At 42.8% G+C, this 16,580-nt stretch overlaps 1 protein-coding gene across 3 annotated transcripts in view; it reads right to left on the bottom strand.

The window, feature by feature from the left end:
* Window positions 1-821: 821 nt before the first annotated feature.
* CCDC198 (coiled-coil domain containing 198) overlaps window positions 822-16,580 on the bottom strand; it is a 31,498-nt gene continuing 15,739 nt past the window's right edge. For 2 of the 3 annotated variants that reach the window (XM_012181711.5, XM_042252568.2), the window contains exons 3-6: window positions 12,998-13,084; window positions 11,795-11,893; window positions 10,684-10,843; window positions 822-3,445 (exon numbers count right to left, since the gene is read on the bottom strand). In XM_012181711.5, the coding sequence (XP_012037101.2) occupies window positions 3,216-3,445; window positions 10,684-10,843; window positions 11,795-11,893; window positions 12,998-13,084 (576 nt within the window). In that variant the 3' untranslated portion in view covers window positions 822-3,215. Of the gene's footprint in view, window positions 3,446-10,683; window positions 10,844-11,794; window positions 11,897-12,997; window positions 13,085-16,580 lie in introns of all 3 variants that reach the window. The other variant, XM_004010678.6, reaches the window with a different exon arrangement.

Consider the following 16,580-nt stretch of genomic DNA (forward strand, 5'->3'; position numbering starts at 1 on the left):
GCTGTGGTTTTCAGCCTTAGCTGCATGTTAGATTCACGAGGAGGGGCTTAAAAAGGGAAACACCAGCCTAGTGCCAGAACTCTGGTGGGCCCATGAGCCCTTACTTGTTGCTGCGTGTTTGGTCACTTGCCAGGTGATTCCAGCACTGGCTCTGAGAACCACCGATCTCTGGCCCAGGCCACAGTGAGCTCCATCCTGGATGGGACATCCGCTGGGGTTGCTCACTGATCCTGCTCCCAGGCCAAGTTGTAAAGACAGTTAAGTTTGCCTTTACTCTCTCATCTGCCTCTTTGTGCCCCTCACGCCTGGAAACTTCCCCTCTTGACTTATTTCTCAGTGCTCTTATCCTGCCCTATGCCCACAGTTAAGCACTTGGGCTCCGAAGCATTTCTTTTTAAAAGAAAGCTCATAGCCTTTCTAGTGCAGTAGTAGTCTGCTCCAACACCAAAAAATATGTAACTGAAGAGAAATGTGGACTGCTACAGAAAGTCACTGGTGAGCTGAGGTAAAATTAGGGAGAGGAGGGAAGTGCTCCTGACTTGCATCAGGTCCCTTCTGGTAAGCAATAGTCTGCTCAAAACACGCTGTTCTGCTGGGTGACTCTGGCAGGTTAGTTAACCTCTCAGTGCCTCAGTTTTGTCATCTATAAAACAGGGGTAACCCAAAATTGTCATGAGGATTATATATGAAAAGCATCTGGAGAGTTCTTGACCCACTGTAAACAGTCAGGGCACATTAGCAATGATTAATATCACTGTTATTATAATTTAAAATTATTGAATTTAAGATTGGGTGAGAATTCCACACAAAGCAGGCAAATAAACAGAGAAAGCATCATGATTTATTTCTTTTACTGCCAACATTCTCTGAAGTTCAAGAAATACTTTGAGCCATGGCATCCTCACCAGCACACATATATGTCTAGTTCCTATATCTCAAGACACTGCCTAATTTATGCTATCCATTTAGTTGTATACATTCCAAGATCTAGGAAAAAACTCTGCACTTGAAACTAAACTGTACTTCAATTAACAACAACAACAAAAAAAGGGTCTTACTTTTCCGAAAAGGCTGAATGGTCAAACAGTCTATCCATTCCTTTGTAGGAAATATGCTTTCTACCTACCAAAGGAAAAGTATACTACTTGGAAAGAACTGGGAGTAAAAATGCCCAGAGACGACCTAATTAATTGACTTCTGTCCTTAGAAGAAACATGAGTGTTTGTCCCCTGACACAGAAGTTTTCATCTTCTTAGTGACTGATCTGAATGTACTGAATGTCAAAGTTAGGGGGTGTTTCTACTATTTTTGTTTTGGAAGTTTCCTAAAGAAAGCTTAAAACAGAATTTTTCTTTTAAAGTTCACTGAATTCTTAGAGGCTTCTGGATGCTTAAAATATTTTTAGGTGTTGCTAAAAGTGGAGTCTAGTTTTATACAAAAGAAGTTCTTGAAATTGCCTGAAAATTTACTTTGGGGAGGGGCTTTAGAGAGCACAAGGGATTCTAGTGATGGAACTGCTCTGTGTCTGATCATGCTGTTGCTCGCATGAATCCGTACATGTGATAAAACTGCACAGAAATAAACACACACACACACACACACGAGTGCATTAACTGGTAAAATCTGAATAGAGCAGATTGTTTAAAAGGTTGAAAAATCTTAATTTTTGAGACTATAACTTTTGGATTGAACACTTCTAAGTGTCCTTTTGTAAAATTCTAAGGTCTGTATCATAATCTAAGAGATCTCCATTTAATTTTGAGCTTTAATTCACAATGACCTTCCACACATTTTTTTATTGTTGTTCAGTTGCTAAGTTGTGTCCAATTCTTTGCTACCCCATGGACTGCAGCATGCCAAGCTCCTCTGTCCTCCACTACCTCCGGAGTTTGCTCAGATCCATGTCCATTGAGTCCATGATGCTATCTAACCATCTCATCCTCTGCCACCCCCTTCTCCTTTTGCCTTCAATCTTTCCCAGCATCAGGGCCTTTTCCAATGAGTCAACTCTTCGCATCAGGTGGCCAAAGTATTGGAGTTTCAGTATCAGTCCTTCCAATGAATATTCAGGGTTGACTTCCTTTAGGATTGAGTGGTTTGATCTCCTTGCTGTCCAAGGGACTCTCAAGAGTCTTCTCCAGCACCACAGTTTGAAAGCATCAGTTCTTTGGCACCCAGCCTTTTTTATGGTACTGCTCTCACATCCGTACATGACTACTGGAAAAAACCATAGCTTTGACTATATGGACCTTTGTCAGTAAACTGATGTCTCTGCTTTTTTAATATGCTGTCTCAGTTTGTCATAGCTTTTCTTTCCAAGGAGCAAGCATCTAATTTCATAACTTTACATTTTTCCTATAGCCTCTTTGTTCTGAGATAAAAAGTTTATAACTCAAAAGAAAGTGACTTAAATGAGCTAGTGTCTAATGCAGCATCCTGTGGTTTTCTTTAGAAAGTCATTTTTATTTCTATTAAATCTACTCTGTCATCTGTTTGTTTTAGAAGATATGATTTGCTTTTAAAGATATGGTGGAGTGCCATGTCTAAAAGGTGTACCCCAATAGACCTGAAAGACCCCAGTAGGTAGACCCCAATAGACTTTGAAATTGCTGCTCTGCATAGCCCCTTTTTCATTGCCTGTGACCTGGTCTATGACTTGTAGTAGTCAACAGAGTGTGGAGTTCATGATTGGATTAGAGTTAAGAGTGGTAGCTTTCTCTCCCTCCTCTGGGAACATCTGCTTTTGGGAGCCCTGGGCTGACATAAGAGCAAATTCACTACCCTTTTAAGGGCACTCAGGAAATCCATGTAGAGAGGCTCTGGGATGATACAGAGTGGGGGCGAACTCCAGCTGTGTCAGTGTCCTTCTTGAGTTTCCAGATGACTCCAGTCCTACCTGCCATCCAGCTTCCATGGCGTAAAAGGCTTCAAAGGAGACCAACAGTAGAACCACCCAACCGAGCCCAGCAACCCACAGAAAAGTGGGACAGTAAGTGGCTGTTAGTTAAGTCCCTAAGTTTTGAGGCAGTGGATTATATGGTACTAATACACTAACAATATATCTCACACCTTTAATCTTAGGATTTCAAATGAAAAGAAAGTGAATTGGTGTTCTCAGAATAATTCATATACTACCTTGAGGAATTTTTAAAGGAAAGAAAGCTCCCAATACATTCAGTAACTAGATTAGTGAATAGTATTAACTATTATTATTCTTAATCAAAAAACTCATCAAAATGTTGGATTCTTTCTGTCCTGGTCCTCACCAGGGCTCTTTTTTTTCCCTCTACTTTCGCCGACTCATCTGAGTCAGAGCTGGAGCTGTCCCAGAGAAGCTCTCCACGGGCCTCCTGTTCACGGAGCCATATTTCCATTTTGCCAATTTTCCTGGGACAGTGGTCATTCCTTGCTTGATGTTCCAGAAATTCCGCATTCTGTGTATTTCCTACAAAGAATTGAAAGTCCATTTAATTTATTTTTACCCCAGACAATGATGTATTTGTTTAAGCTTAGGTTTTTATGAATACAAAATAATCTACACACCCCCCTATACATATATACATAAAGGATTTCACCTGGTGTTTCTGTAAGCATTTAAAATGTTTTTCTTGCTATTTATAAAAATTTTTAATCTTCTGAAAATCACAAGATGGTACAATATATTTTTGTATACTCCAGCTCATCAACATTGTATCAGAATATGTATATGTGTATACACACACAAACGTGTCTTGAGCTGAGCCACTTGAGAATTAGTTGCAGAGTCACTTCCTTCCAAGATAGAGCACCACAAATCCCCTAAGAAGATGGGCAATTTTCCTGTATAATCACAATACAGTTATTACACTTAGAATATATGACATTGATAAAATGCTCTTTTCTAATATCCGGTCTGTATTCAAATATCCATGCTTATCCCAGTAATGCTCTTTGTAACTATTTTTTGTTTGCCTGTTTGCATTTTATTTTTTAAGTACAAGATCTAATCTAGGAATATGTGTTGCATTTTCTTATCGCTGTGTCTCCTTTAATTCAAGAACATCCTCCCATCCTTTTCTTTCTTCTCTTCTCCTTCCTTCCTTTCCTCACTCCTTTCTTCTCTGCCCATCTCTTCCCCTCCTCCTTTTTCTCTTCCTTGTCTCTTGCTCCGCCCTCCCATGTCTCTTACTATTTTCCCCCTCCTCTTCCTGGATGTTTTCTTCCTCCTCTTCATTACCTTCCTTTTTCCTAACACTGACATTTGAGAGAACACAGCGTCAATTATTTGGTAGAATGACCCTAAATTTAGGCTTTCTCTGATTGTTCCCTTGTGATTAACTTAAGGTTAAATTGTTTTGGCAAGAGTATTGCACAGATGATGTTGCCTGGAGCTATTTATTGAACATCTACTATGTCCTAGGCACACACTATTCCATTTTCCTAACCCTCAATCAGCTCTGCCTTCACATCAGATTTAACTATGGAGACTTTTAGAAACACAGTAGCCTGCATTGCATCCTAGACCTACAGAACTAGAGAGCTCAAAGGGTCAGGCATTTATTTTACCATCTATTCTTTGGGGAATAGATTTATTTTTTGGTGTTGGATTTTACACATATGTCTTTACTTCTGTTTTTTTTTTTTTAAAGTAGTACCCAATACCCTTTTAGAATGCACTTCAGAACAGCACACACAGCTTTATTCAAAGAAGGTGGATTTTAAGAAAAAAAAAAAATCTTAGTGACCATTTTCAAGTTTGGAAAATCATCCTAGGTCAAAGTCCAGATTTCCCCCTATGGCAGAATCAGGCACAACTTTCTGGATATTTTCTGAATGAGCATTGTTTATCAAATCTTATGGCATATTTTATTTAAGCCCTTGATGTCTGAAATTGCATATTTTTACAAAGGATAATCAAACATTTCAATGTGAGGATTCATGCCTTGTGATTCATGAGTTTCCTTTCAGCCTCACTGAGGGGCTACCCTGTTCTCCCCTTGAATGTTGTACTTACGAGCTTTGTTTATATACATAGCAGTGACAGAAGCTATAGTTAGTTTATGCCTGCAGTCCTGATCTGCCTCCTGAAATATACTTTTTTTTTTGTACAACTGGACTCCTCCTGTCTCCTGGCGATATGTCGGCTTCACCTTCTTTTTCTGTCTTAAACCTACTTCTTCTCCTTGTTACCCTAGCCTAGCACATGGTCCTACCTTTGCCCCAGCACCTCCTGGCCACATCACTGTCTCCATGCCCTACGTATAATTCACCACCAGGTGTTCACCACGCCTCCAGAGCCTCTCCAGTCACTCTCTATCTGAATCTCTCTTCTCTAACTTGTGGCTACATATCTTGTATCTTGCTCTTTCTCTCCCTCCTCATTGTCACCCTTCTATCCTGGTCTAGACACCACCTCTCTCTTGCACTACTGCTGTGTACTTCTAACCTGTCTCCCCACATCCTTTTGCATTCCTCTCCCATCCATTCACCACAGTTCAAGCAGAGTAATATTGAAATATAAACCTGTTAGTTCACTAACCTGCCCTTTCAGTGGCTTCCCATTGAACCTTAAGTTAGAGTTCAAAGTCTTTCTTTGACATGATTTATAAGACCCTGCATGCACTGGTCTCTCACTGTGCCTCCAGAGCCATCTCCAGTCACTCTCCATCTGAATCTGTCTTCTCTAACTGGTGTCTAGAATCTGGCAGGCTCCTTCCCACTCAAGGGCATTTGTACATGCTGTTACTGACCACAGTTTTGGATGTCCCAGCACTTGGACACCACACTCATGTGCTCACCTGCTCCCATCGTTCAGCTACTTCCATCTCAGCTTAAATGCCACTTTCCCATAGAAACTGTCCAGCTCCTCAGATTATTAGGTCTCTAGTTATATTCTCATCGGACTTTCTTTTGTTCATTGTCTGTGCTACTGTAAGTACCACACCTACCCAGGTCAGTAAATATTTGTTGAATAAGTAAAGGAATGAACAAGTGAGCCATCAGAGAATCTTGGAAGGCAGGAAATACTGATAACTAGGACCTGGGAAAGGCTTCATTCATTGGGGCCTGGAGCTGTCAATCATCTCTGCTCTACAGATGAGCCCAGAATATTAGAAACATCACTCAGACTGAGAATAAGGATTTTCTATGGACTAGAAGGCACTGGCACCTACTCCAGTACTCTTGCCTGGAAAATCCCATGGATGGAGGAGCCTGGTAGGCTGCAGTCCATGGGGTCACTAAAAGTGGGACATGACTGAGCGACTTCACTTTCACTTTTCACTTTCCTGCATTGGAGAAGGAAATGGCAACACACTCCAGTATTCTTGCCTGGAGAATCCCAAGGATGGTGGAGCCTGGTGGGCTGCCGTCTATGGGGTCGCACAGAGTTGGACACGACTGAAGCAACTTAGCAGCAGCAGCAGAGGCAGGGAATTAGAAACAAGAAGAGACTGGTAATGGTGGAATCTGATGTAATATTAACGATAGCTTGAGTCTCCCCACACTCTTGGTGTGATGATGTTTCAGTTAGCATGTGAGGCAAAAGTCACATGTTCAGTATTATCCTTGAAAATCCCTTAAGTCACTAGCAAAGCACTGTATACAAAGTTTTGTATAGAAAGCATTAAAGTTTGAGGACTTCTTAGCTAGATGTCTTATACTTGTTACACTTTGATAAATCCCTGTTGGATTCTTTATGGTTGCTAGACTTAAAAGAGAGAAATACAGTGTTTAAAACCTAAATAGATTTTGGGTGAGCAAAGTAGAGGAAAGTGTATCCTATTGATACTTCAAAATAAATTTGGAGAGAGACAGGACTTCCCTGGTGGTCCAGTTGCTAAAAGTGCGCTTCCAGTGCAGGGGGCCTGGGTTTGATTCCTGGTCAGGAAACTAGATACCACATGCAACTAAAGATCCCCATGCGCCACAACTAAGACCCAGTGAAGCCAAATAAATAATTATTTTAAAAAGTTAATCTTGAGAGAGGAAAGAAACAGAGGCCAGTGGGGAAAAATAGGGAATGATTTAGGTAGTACAAGGATTGGACAAAATATTAAAAATTTTTTATGGTTATGTATTTTATAATATGTATTTTAGAAAAATGTTATTGCCCCTATCAAACCCATAACCCATTTTTTTCTCGTAAAAATGGAACATATCCAGAACATAGACTTCCGTGGGCATTCTACTAGTCAGGTTCTGGCACCTCTGCACCCAGCTCCTCTTATTTAAGGCTCTATTTGTTCATTTTTTCCCCCTCTTTTCGAAAGGAGGATGAGAATTTCAGGTCACAGCTGATACAAGCAAAGAGAAATTTTAAAAATAACACTAAGCAAGACTAACACTTGTAATACACTTACAATACACTAACACTTGTAATACACTTACACTTATAATAACACTAAGTAAATAATAGTACAAGTGACCAGGTAAGACCAGAATTGTGAAGGTGACATTCACATGATGTATGTAGAGTGACACTTCCCCTGAAGCATATCTTATTTTTGCTGTAAGACATCAGTTTCATATTTCTTCAGTTTTGTCCATATTCATATGATACTTTACATTTTATATGCGTTTTTACACATAATATTTGAAATTTACATAAACTCTGCATGGTAGACACAATGTTTTATTCCCATTTTACAAATGTGGAAACAGGTTCACAGAGGTTAGACAACTGGAAGTTAGCTACCATCTTTCTGTAGAATAAAGCTATATGAACAAATATATAGCTAATATTTATCAAGAGACTACTATGTACCTGGTACTGTCCTAGTAATAAGAAAAGCTCCTGGCTCCCACAGAGCTTACATTGAGTAATGTACTGTCAGGATTCAAATAAAGGATTTTGATTACAAGCCCAGTGCTTTTTCTCCTCACTAGATTCATATCATGGCTTCTGGAAAGGGTAGCAGCCACATTAATATGTTAAAACTCGCAGAATTGCCTGCCTAAAAGGGTGATGTTCACTTTGTGTAAGTCATGTGTCATTACATATTACACAGAGCATGGCCACACACTTCAGTAGTCTTGCCTGGAGAATCCCAGGGACAGGGGGAGCCTGGTGGGCTGCTGTCTGTGGGGTCGCACAGAGTTGGACACGACTGGTGTGATTTAGCAGCAGCAGCAGCACATGTAACTTACTATGTAAGTATATGTAAAATATAAGCAAAGCATGCATGATTTCATTTTAAAGAAGCAGCAGGAAAAATAAAAACTCATTTTTAACCTCACAAGGGACCTGAAACTCTCATCCTCCTTTCCAAAAGAGGGAACAAAAATGAACAAATAGAGCCTTAAATAAGAGGAGCTAGGTGAAGAGGTACCAGACCCTGACTAGTAGAATGCCCATGGAAATCTATGATCTGGCTACATTCCATTTTTAGGAGAAAGCAAAGTAAACTGCTTTCAGAAGCAAAGAAAGAAATCAAAGATGCTGCTTGAGGATAAGTAAAAAGGAATCACTGCTTGAACATGTGCCTGCAGAGTGGTGAGTTCTATAGGCTTTGCAGAGGGAAGTCTGCTTTTGAGAGAGAGGGTGGAGGGAATCACAAACTACATTTGCAGACTTTCCCAAGGTTGTCCTGGGCAGAGCTCTGGGCCTCCAGAGTCCTGATGAGGCTAAACGAGGGGGTGGGTGGGAGTGCACCCTCTGGAGTCAGAAAGACCTGGCCTTGAATCCTGATTTGTCACGTGGGAGCTAACAGTAACTCCTGCCTTAGAGGTGGTGTGAAGCTTAAATGCGATAATTCATGTTAAACGTGGACCATTTTGCCTGGCTTAGAGTAAGCACTTCACAAACTTTAGCTGGAACAAAATGAAGCAGTTTAAAAAATATATATATCAAGAGGGTAGAGGAGAACCCCTCCTTCTCCATGTGACACAGTCTTCCAGCATTGTTGTTTGGCTGTTTTTTTTTTTTTCCCCCCAGCCTGATCTCAAGCAATGACTCAAAGTGTTCAACTTTAGCTGAGGTATGTTTCTTGGTGGTTTTGCCAATATTTTTAAATGGTAAAAGTTGTTAATCTATGTGACTACACACCAGATTTCATCCTGCACCTTGGGAGTATAGGTTAGATAGATGCTCCAAGTAGATTTTCAGTTATTCAGCTTTTTCTTATTTAATTAACTTGTTGATTAGGTATTTTGTTTTCCCGAGCAGTGGCAGTATCTCTTTCAGCTGGACTGCATCGTAGAAGCTCGGGACCTCCAGAGAAACAGCCAGCATTTCTGTTGCTCTCTCAGTGCTCAGTATTGCTGACAGGGGATTGGCCCAGAGCACAGCAAGCTCCGTGTGTGTGAACAATACCTGTATTTGCAGTGATGGGCTTGCTCCTGGAGAGTACATACAGTGAAAACTTAACGAGACTCTAATTGATGGGGTGATACAGCACAGAGTTTGTGAATACACAAACATAGAGTGGCCCCAGACACAGAGCCATCTGGGGCCACTGGGCAACCTGGCCTGGCTGGAGTATGGGAACTGGGCATGATAATAGTAGGAGATAAAGCCAGAAAGGTAGGCAGTGTACAGACTCCGAAGGCTTAGGGTATCAGGGTAAGGAGTTCAGGCTTTGTCCTCAGGCTGATGGAGACCCACTGAAAGATTCTTTTTTAAGCAGAAGAGTGATATGGTCAGATTGGCATTTCATAAGATTATCCTGGTAATAGTGCAGTGCTTCTAGAACTTTATTGTGCTTGAGAATCATTTTGATAAAATGCAGGTCCTGATTGTGTAGGTCTGGGATGGGGCCTGAAATTCTATCCTTCTAATCAACTCCTAGGTGATTAGATGCTGCTGGTGTGTGGACAACACTTTGATCACCAAGTGGAGCAGTAGTTCTTCAACTGTAGGGGTGTTGGAATCATGGGGGGAGGAGATGAGGAGTTGTTAGACTGCTGGGCCCCCTCCCTACAGTTTCTGGTTCTGTCGCTCTGCCTGGAGCCCTGACTGGTTCCCAGGTAATGCTGGTGCTGGTGGTCTGGGGACCACTGAGGTGAAGGGTTGATGGCAGGAAAGTAGGACCTGAGGTAGGAGTGCAGTCAGGGGGCTATGGCAATAGCCCTGGTGTGACAGGCTGACCTAAGGGTGGCATGGGGAACGGGTTGGGGGCATAATCAGTGTTGGGTGACTGACCATCTTTTGGGAGAGGGGGCAGCAGGGCTGGAAAGGGGCCAGATCTCTGGCCTGAGTGACGGAGAACACAGAGGCCACACCCGCTGAGACAGCTGAGGCAGCATGAGCAAGTTTGAAGAGGACGGTGATGCTGGATGGAGTGTTAGACCTTGAGTGTGGGAAGAGGGCTGCAGGGGAGAGAGTGGTTGAGGAGAGAGTCTTTGCATGTGGTGCCAAACTAGCTGATACCAATGTACTGTTTAATGTATTGATAACTCCACGTGCTTCTCTGTCTGTAAGCACAAAATGAGGCCCTTTTTCTCCTCCTGGGGATGGTGCAAGGATTGCAATCATGCATGTAAAGTACAGTATATTTCTAAAAAGAGATCTCACCGCAGCGCTGAAGTCTTATTCTTCTGGCCATCCCAAATTACATGACAACGGGCCCATTATATTCCAGGAGATAAAATAGTAACAGGAACCCAAGGGCAGCTCTGTGCTTCCCCAGTCCATATCAGAAATTTATTTGGTGAAGTTTTAAAAACACTTGATATATTATTTACTAAAAAAATTATGTGACTCACCTAGACTTCTGTTCAAGGTTTCGTCAGGCAACAAGGTTAGAAAGTCACCACCATCATTTCTTGGGATGCTTTGAAGGATTTTCTTGGCTTTATGGTCCTTCTGTTTCTGCTTATTAGTTCTTGCCTCCTTGTGAAGACTTTCCTTCAGTTCAACTTGGGCCTGAAATTGACCAGCTAGTGTTAGTGTCCTCCCCTCACACTACCTTCACCAGAATAGGTCAACTAATCAGGCGCTTTACAAATTGTACATCTATCTGTAGACAGATACATAGAACATGGTTCTCTTTTTCCTCTTAAAAGATATGGAAACTTTCTTCATGTGCAAGTTTGTTAGGAGAAACAGGAGCATGCTGGTAGTCTCAAAATGATGAGGACCTTTGTAATACCATTTCTCCAGGCCATCTGATACATTTGGAACTGAAGAAAACAGGAACTTCAGGCTTATTCACTAGAGTGAGGAATTTGGAATATGACATTTATAGGAAACATGATTGGAAAGGGGTTTATTACAAGAGATCTTCCTTATCAAATGATTCTATGATTTAAATTATAGAGGGATGCCTAGGTTTCAGTCCCTGGGTCGGGAAGATGCCCTGGAGGAGGAAATGGCAACCCACTTCAGTATTCTTGTCTGAAAAATTCCACGGACAGAATTGCCTGGCCGACTACAGTTCACAGGATCGCCAAGAGTCAGACACAGCTGAATGATTAAATATGCAGGCATGTTTGCTCATTAGGTACAAGCACCAAAATAAAGACAAATTCACCCTCTGTCCTTTTAACTAAACCAGGAAAAATGATCTAACCTCATTTTCCTGCTGGAGCCAAAATGTGGTAGAAGAAACAGTTAAAAAAAAGGGAAACTTGAGACACAGATGCATCCTTGCATCTGGAACACAGATGGAACACAGAGAAAAGACTCCACAGAGTTGGTAGCGGAAGGGATCCTGATGTTTTCCTCTCAATCCCAGTAGAGGAAGCACTGGCTGCAGTAACTAAATTTAAAATGCTAGGTAAGGTCTGGAGATGAATACTTAACATATTCATGTGCCAGGACAGCGATTATGTAGCATACATTTGGTAAATATGACTCTCTTCTTCTCATATTTACCTCTTGTCTTTTCCGGTTCATTTCCAGCATTTGCATCTTATGTAAATATTGTCTTTTCCCAGAAGGATACATTAGAGTCTGCATCTTCTTTTCCAGTTCCTGCTATGAAAGATGACACACTTGTTAGGATGGGGGTAATTGGTTACTCTGCAATCCAAAACTTGAAATCCATTTTGGAACAGTGAGATCTTGTTTATCAGTTATAATCCATAGAGATCTCTTAAGACATCAAAGGTAGGCCATTGCAGCTTCCAGACCAGTCCTTAGTCAAGCTATCAGTGAATGAAGGGGCATCATCACACACATTGCTGTGTGTATCATCTTGTTCTTAAGGTTCCTGTAGAGTTTTGCAAACGTTGAATGGAAATATCTTTCTATATCTCATTTTGACAAGATGTTACTTTCTGTGTCAACAGGTGCTTTAACTATCTTTCCAGAAATGTGTTCTGGTTTGGTGAGACCGGGTTCTCTCTCTCTGCTGCTTCTGCCATTGAATAACTGTCTGACTATGACATTAAAGAGATGCTAACCTATTTATGTAGGGTGTACCCCCATAGTCCAATACTGTCTGCTGTAGTTTAGGAAGGATTGAAAATTGATTATTTAGGACTTGAGTGATCTTCCCTGGTGTATCGACTCCAGGAGGACGATGTGGACAGTTATTAAGGGCAGTCAGGGGCTGGCCAGGAAGGGGAAGAGACGTGGCAGCCAAATGTGTTGAGTGATCCCTGCTGTGTTGCCCTGTGGACAGTGTCTGTGTCGGCAGCTGTGAGCCTTGGGGAGGGGCCCATCTCTGCAGCTGTTTTGTCATCAGCATCACAACCATGGCCTTGAGGATCTAAGAGTAGCTGGACATCTTTTATCCAATAGTCAGCCACACAGCAGCATCTAGGTGACTGAAATAAATCAGGAGAGGAAAGTGTTCACAAATTTTAATGCTTTAAGAATCACCAATTTCCCAATAAAATTCCCCTCTCTCATCAACATCTTCCTGTTTTTCCCAGGTAGCAGAGAAGGGCTCAGAGTTCATCTGAGAGGCAAGAATAATCTCCAGTTGGAGGCAGGCCCAGGAGAGAATGGATAGCTTTACAAAGTTCTAAGTCTGCATTACTTAATAGTGTGCTCTGCCTTTGAAGTCTTCTGTGCAGGGAGGACAGGAAAAGGATGGCCCCTCAGCTTCCTCCCTCTCCAGGGTTTGCTCACCTTTGCTTTGTGAGTCCTCCTGGCTTCTTGCTGGTTCAGGAGCCTTGCAGAAGTAATTACTTGTGGCAGGTCAATGGGTTCAAGTTTCTAAAAGTCCAACATTTAGAGCAATCAGCATTCCTCATGCCATGAGATGATGAAACATAAAAGCCAGAACTTAAGCTATCTTAACACTCTGCACATATTCCTGAGAGCGCACAGGGAAGGTGAGTTCAACAGAATTACAGTCCCACCTCTGTGAAAGGTTTTTTGACCTACCTGGATTCGTCAGCGTTCTCTTGCACTGTTGGCAGTGGCTCAGAGATCTAAATACTTGTCAGAGAGTTAAAGGACTAAGAACCCTTTTCTGTCTGCATTGAGGGACCATGTCCACAGTTATCAAACAACAAGGGTCTTGAACTATTAGAGATGAAGGAGGCCCCAGAAGTTCCTTTACTTGATTCATTCCTTAACCACCCAGCTAAACCATTCCAGTCCTAGGGAAGTGGCCTACTTTTAAGATCCCCAGAGAAGCTCAGCCTTCTCAGTAATAGTCCCGGGTGCTTATGAGGCACATGAAAAGTGAAAGTGCAACATGCTAACAAATCTTAGACATGGATTTTTCCAACAGGGGCTTGGCTTTACAGGGAGACAATGCTGGAGTCTCAAGAGGTCACTAAAAATGAGAATAGACAGCAACTGATGATCTGTGATCTGCCTCCAGCTGTACTTGTCTCAGATAACTTAATGCCCCAGGAGCACTAGGAAGTAGCTAAGTGGGCTTGGGAAACAAAGGCTGATCTCCTCACGTTCAGATGCAGTCAGCAATCTGGATGATTACAGAATATATTGGTTCAATCTGGGAGTATTTATTGAATCACTGCTACATGCCAGACAGAGGCTGCTGTGGTCAACAAAAATGGACATGATCCCTCATGGTGCTTGCAATCTATGGGAAAATAAATACACTATTGCTTGTGTGATCAGTGTTTTGCAGATAAATGCAGGATAGGTCTATGACAATATATAACTGGAGGACTCCACCTTGGAAATGAGGGGTGTTATGAGTTAAATTATGTTCCCTCCCCCAAATTCATATGTCCTAACCCCCCCAGTAACTCAGAGTGTGGTCTTATTGGGAAATAGGATCCTTATAGATTTAGGGAAGATGAGGTCATCCCAGAATACGAACCCTCAATCCAGTATGTCTGGTGTTTCCATAAAATGGGCAAATTTGGACCACATGCACACAGGGAGACCACCATGTGAAGATAAAGCAGCAATTGGGGTGCTGCTGTAACACCCCCCAGGAATGCCAAAGATTGTCAGAAAACCACCAGAAGGAGAGAGAGAGGCACAGACTCTTCCACATAACCCTCAGAAGGAACCAACCCTGACAACACCTTGATTTTGAACTTGTAGCTTCTAGAGCTGTGAGACAGTGCATCTCTGTTATTTTAAGCCACACAGTTGTTATACTCTGTTATTATAGCACTAGAAAACTAACTCAAGGGAGAGAAGGGTCAGGATGCAGTCCAAGCAAGTTTCCCAAGGAAGTAAGTTTAAAGCAGACATTGCGAGGTTGGGAGTTTTCACGGGACGGATTTCCCAGGTAGTGAAGTGAAGTTGCTCAGTCGTGTCTGACTCTTTGCGACCCCATGGACTGTAGCCTACCAGGCTCCTCTGTCCATGGGATTTTCCAGGCAATAGTACTGGAGTGGATTGCCATTTCCTTCTCCATGGGATCTTCCCAAACCAGGGATTGAACCTGGGTCTCCCGCATTGTAGACAGATGCTTTACCGTCTGAGCCACCAGGGAGGTCCTAGTGGTAGAGAACCCACCTGCCACTGCAGGAAACATAAGAGAATGGGGTTTGATCCCTGGGTTGGGAAGATCCCCTGGAGGAGGGGACAACAACCCACTCCAATATTCTTGTCTGGGAGAATCCCATGGACAGAGGAGCCTGGCAGGCTACAGTCCATGGGATCACAAAGTCAGACACGACTGAAGTGACTTAGCATGCATGAGGTGTCCCAAGCAGAGGGAACCACGTGAGCAATAGCCCAGAGGCAGGAGAGAGTGTGATCTCCTGAAGGAACCACAAGAAGTCAGTCGGCTGCTGTTAAGAGTGAGAGCAAGAGTGGCTCAAATGGGGCTGGAGAGGTCACAGGGACCAGGTCACGCAGGGCCTGATGGGGCATCACAAGCACACTGTCTTCTTAAGAGCGGCAGGCAGCTATTGACACATGGTAAGCCAAGTAGGGACATGGCAACACTAGTTTTTAAGAAACGATCACTCTAGTGCAGTGTGGGACTAGACTGAAGGAGAGCATTTACAGATGTGGCTGAGCACTTAGGAGGACAAAGATGATGGGCTGGGGGCTCATGTGGGGAGATTGATGGGCTCTACAAATATTTAAAATGGACCAAGCAAGACTCGTGATGGTTACTGAAGGAGAGTGACGTGTCCACAGAAATCAATACAAGGGATGGATAGTGTAGTCATTCTCTGAGATGGGGAATCCTGGAAGAGGGCCAAGTTTGGGTGGCATACAGAGGGGGAGGTTTGTGGTGGAGATGCATGTGTAGGAACCATCCCTGGGTAGAGAAGCATCCCTGAGTAGCCAGCCCTTGGTTCTGCTCTTCTCACTCTGTTCATTTGAAACTGTAAGATGAGTGAGGTCCAGAGTGAGAGGAGCAGAATCAAGGATTGCAGACTTCAAGTGCTCCAGCACTGAGAGGCTGATGAATGGGGACGAACTGGCCAAGGAGACTGAGAAGTGACAGCTGAGAAGTGGAGGAAAGCCAGGACACCACGCCACGGAAAACAGTGTGAGCAGGACACTGGCTAAGACACCATGCTTCTAACGCAGAGGGCCGGGGTTCAATCCCTCGTCAGGGAACTAGATCTAAAAGCTCTCAGGCTGCAACTAAGACCTGGTGTAGCCAGATAAATAAACAGAACAAAACAGTGTGAGCACCACTGCCACCTTCATCCAACTCTATAGGCGAATCCTCATATATTTGCAAGGGATTTTCCATTGTAATCTAATTGGTTCTGTTATCAAGGGGTAGGCCTGAAAGATAGTTTGGTTTTCAAGGTGACCAGGGTGAAAAGAGAGGGACAGACCATGGAAAATGGCTGTTGCGCTCCCATAATGGAGAGCACGACTCTAGCCTGCACCACGGTCTACCACAGACCTTTCTGGTAGAGCAGCCCAAACCTGACCTGACCAGGAAGGGAAAGGGAGCAAAGGGTGTGGAGACAGGGGAGGAGAGACAAAGAGGGAAGAACTCAAGATCTCACATGCCAAAAAAAAAAAAAAAAAAAAGTTCCAGGCCATTTACATTTGTGGAAGGAAGTAGTTCTCTGTCTCATTCTCACTTCAGTGAAGAAGTGGATTTTTTTTTTTTTTTAAATATTAGCTTAGCAAGGAGATAATGAGAGGTAATCAGTATTAATTAGAAAGAGGTTTGTTTATTGTCTTGGCTCTCAACTCTGCAGAACATGAAGATGCAGGGTAAATGAGACCTGCTGTCAATCAAGTCAGAGCCCTGAAAGACTGAGGATGGAAAAGGAAAGGAAGGGGGAGGGACCTCAAG

Source organism: Ovis aries, chromosome 7 (genome assembly GCF_016772045.2).
Source record: "Ovis aries strain OAR_USU_Benz2616 breed Rambouillet chromosome 7, ARS-UI_Ramb_v3.0, whole genome shotgun sequence".
Taxonomy (NCBI): domain Eukaryota; kingdom Metazoa; phylum Chordata; class Mammalia; order Artiodactyla; family Bovidae; genus Ovis; species Ovis aries.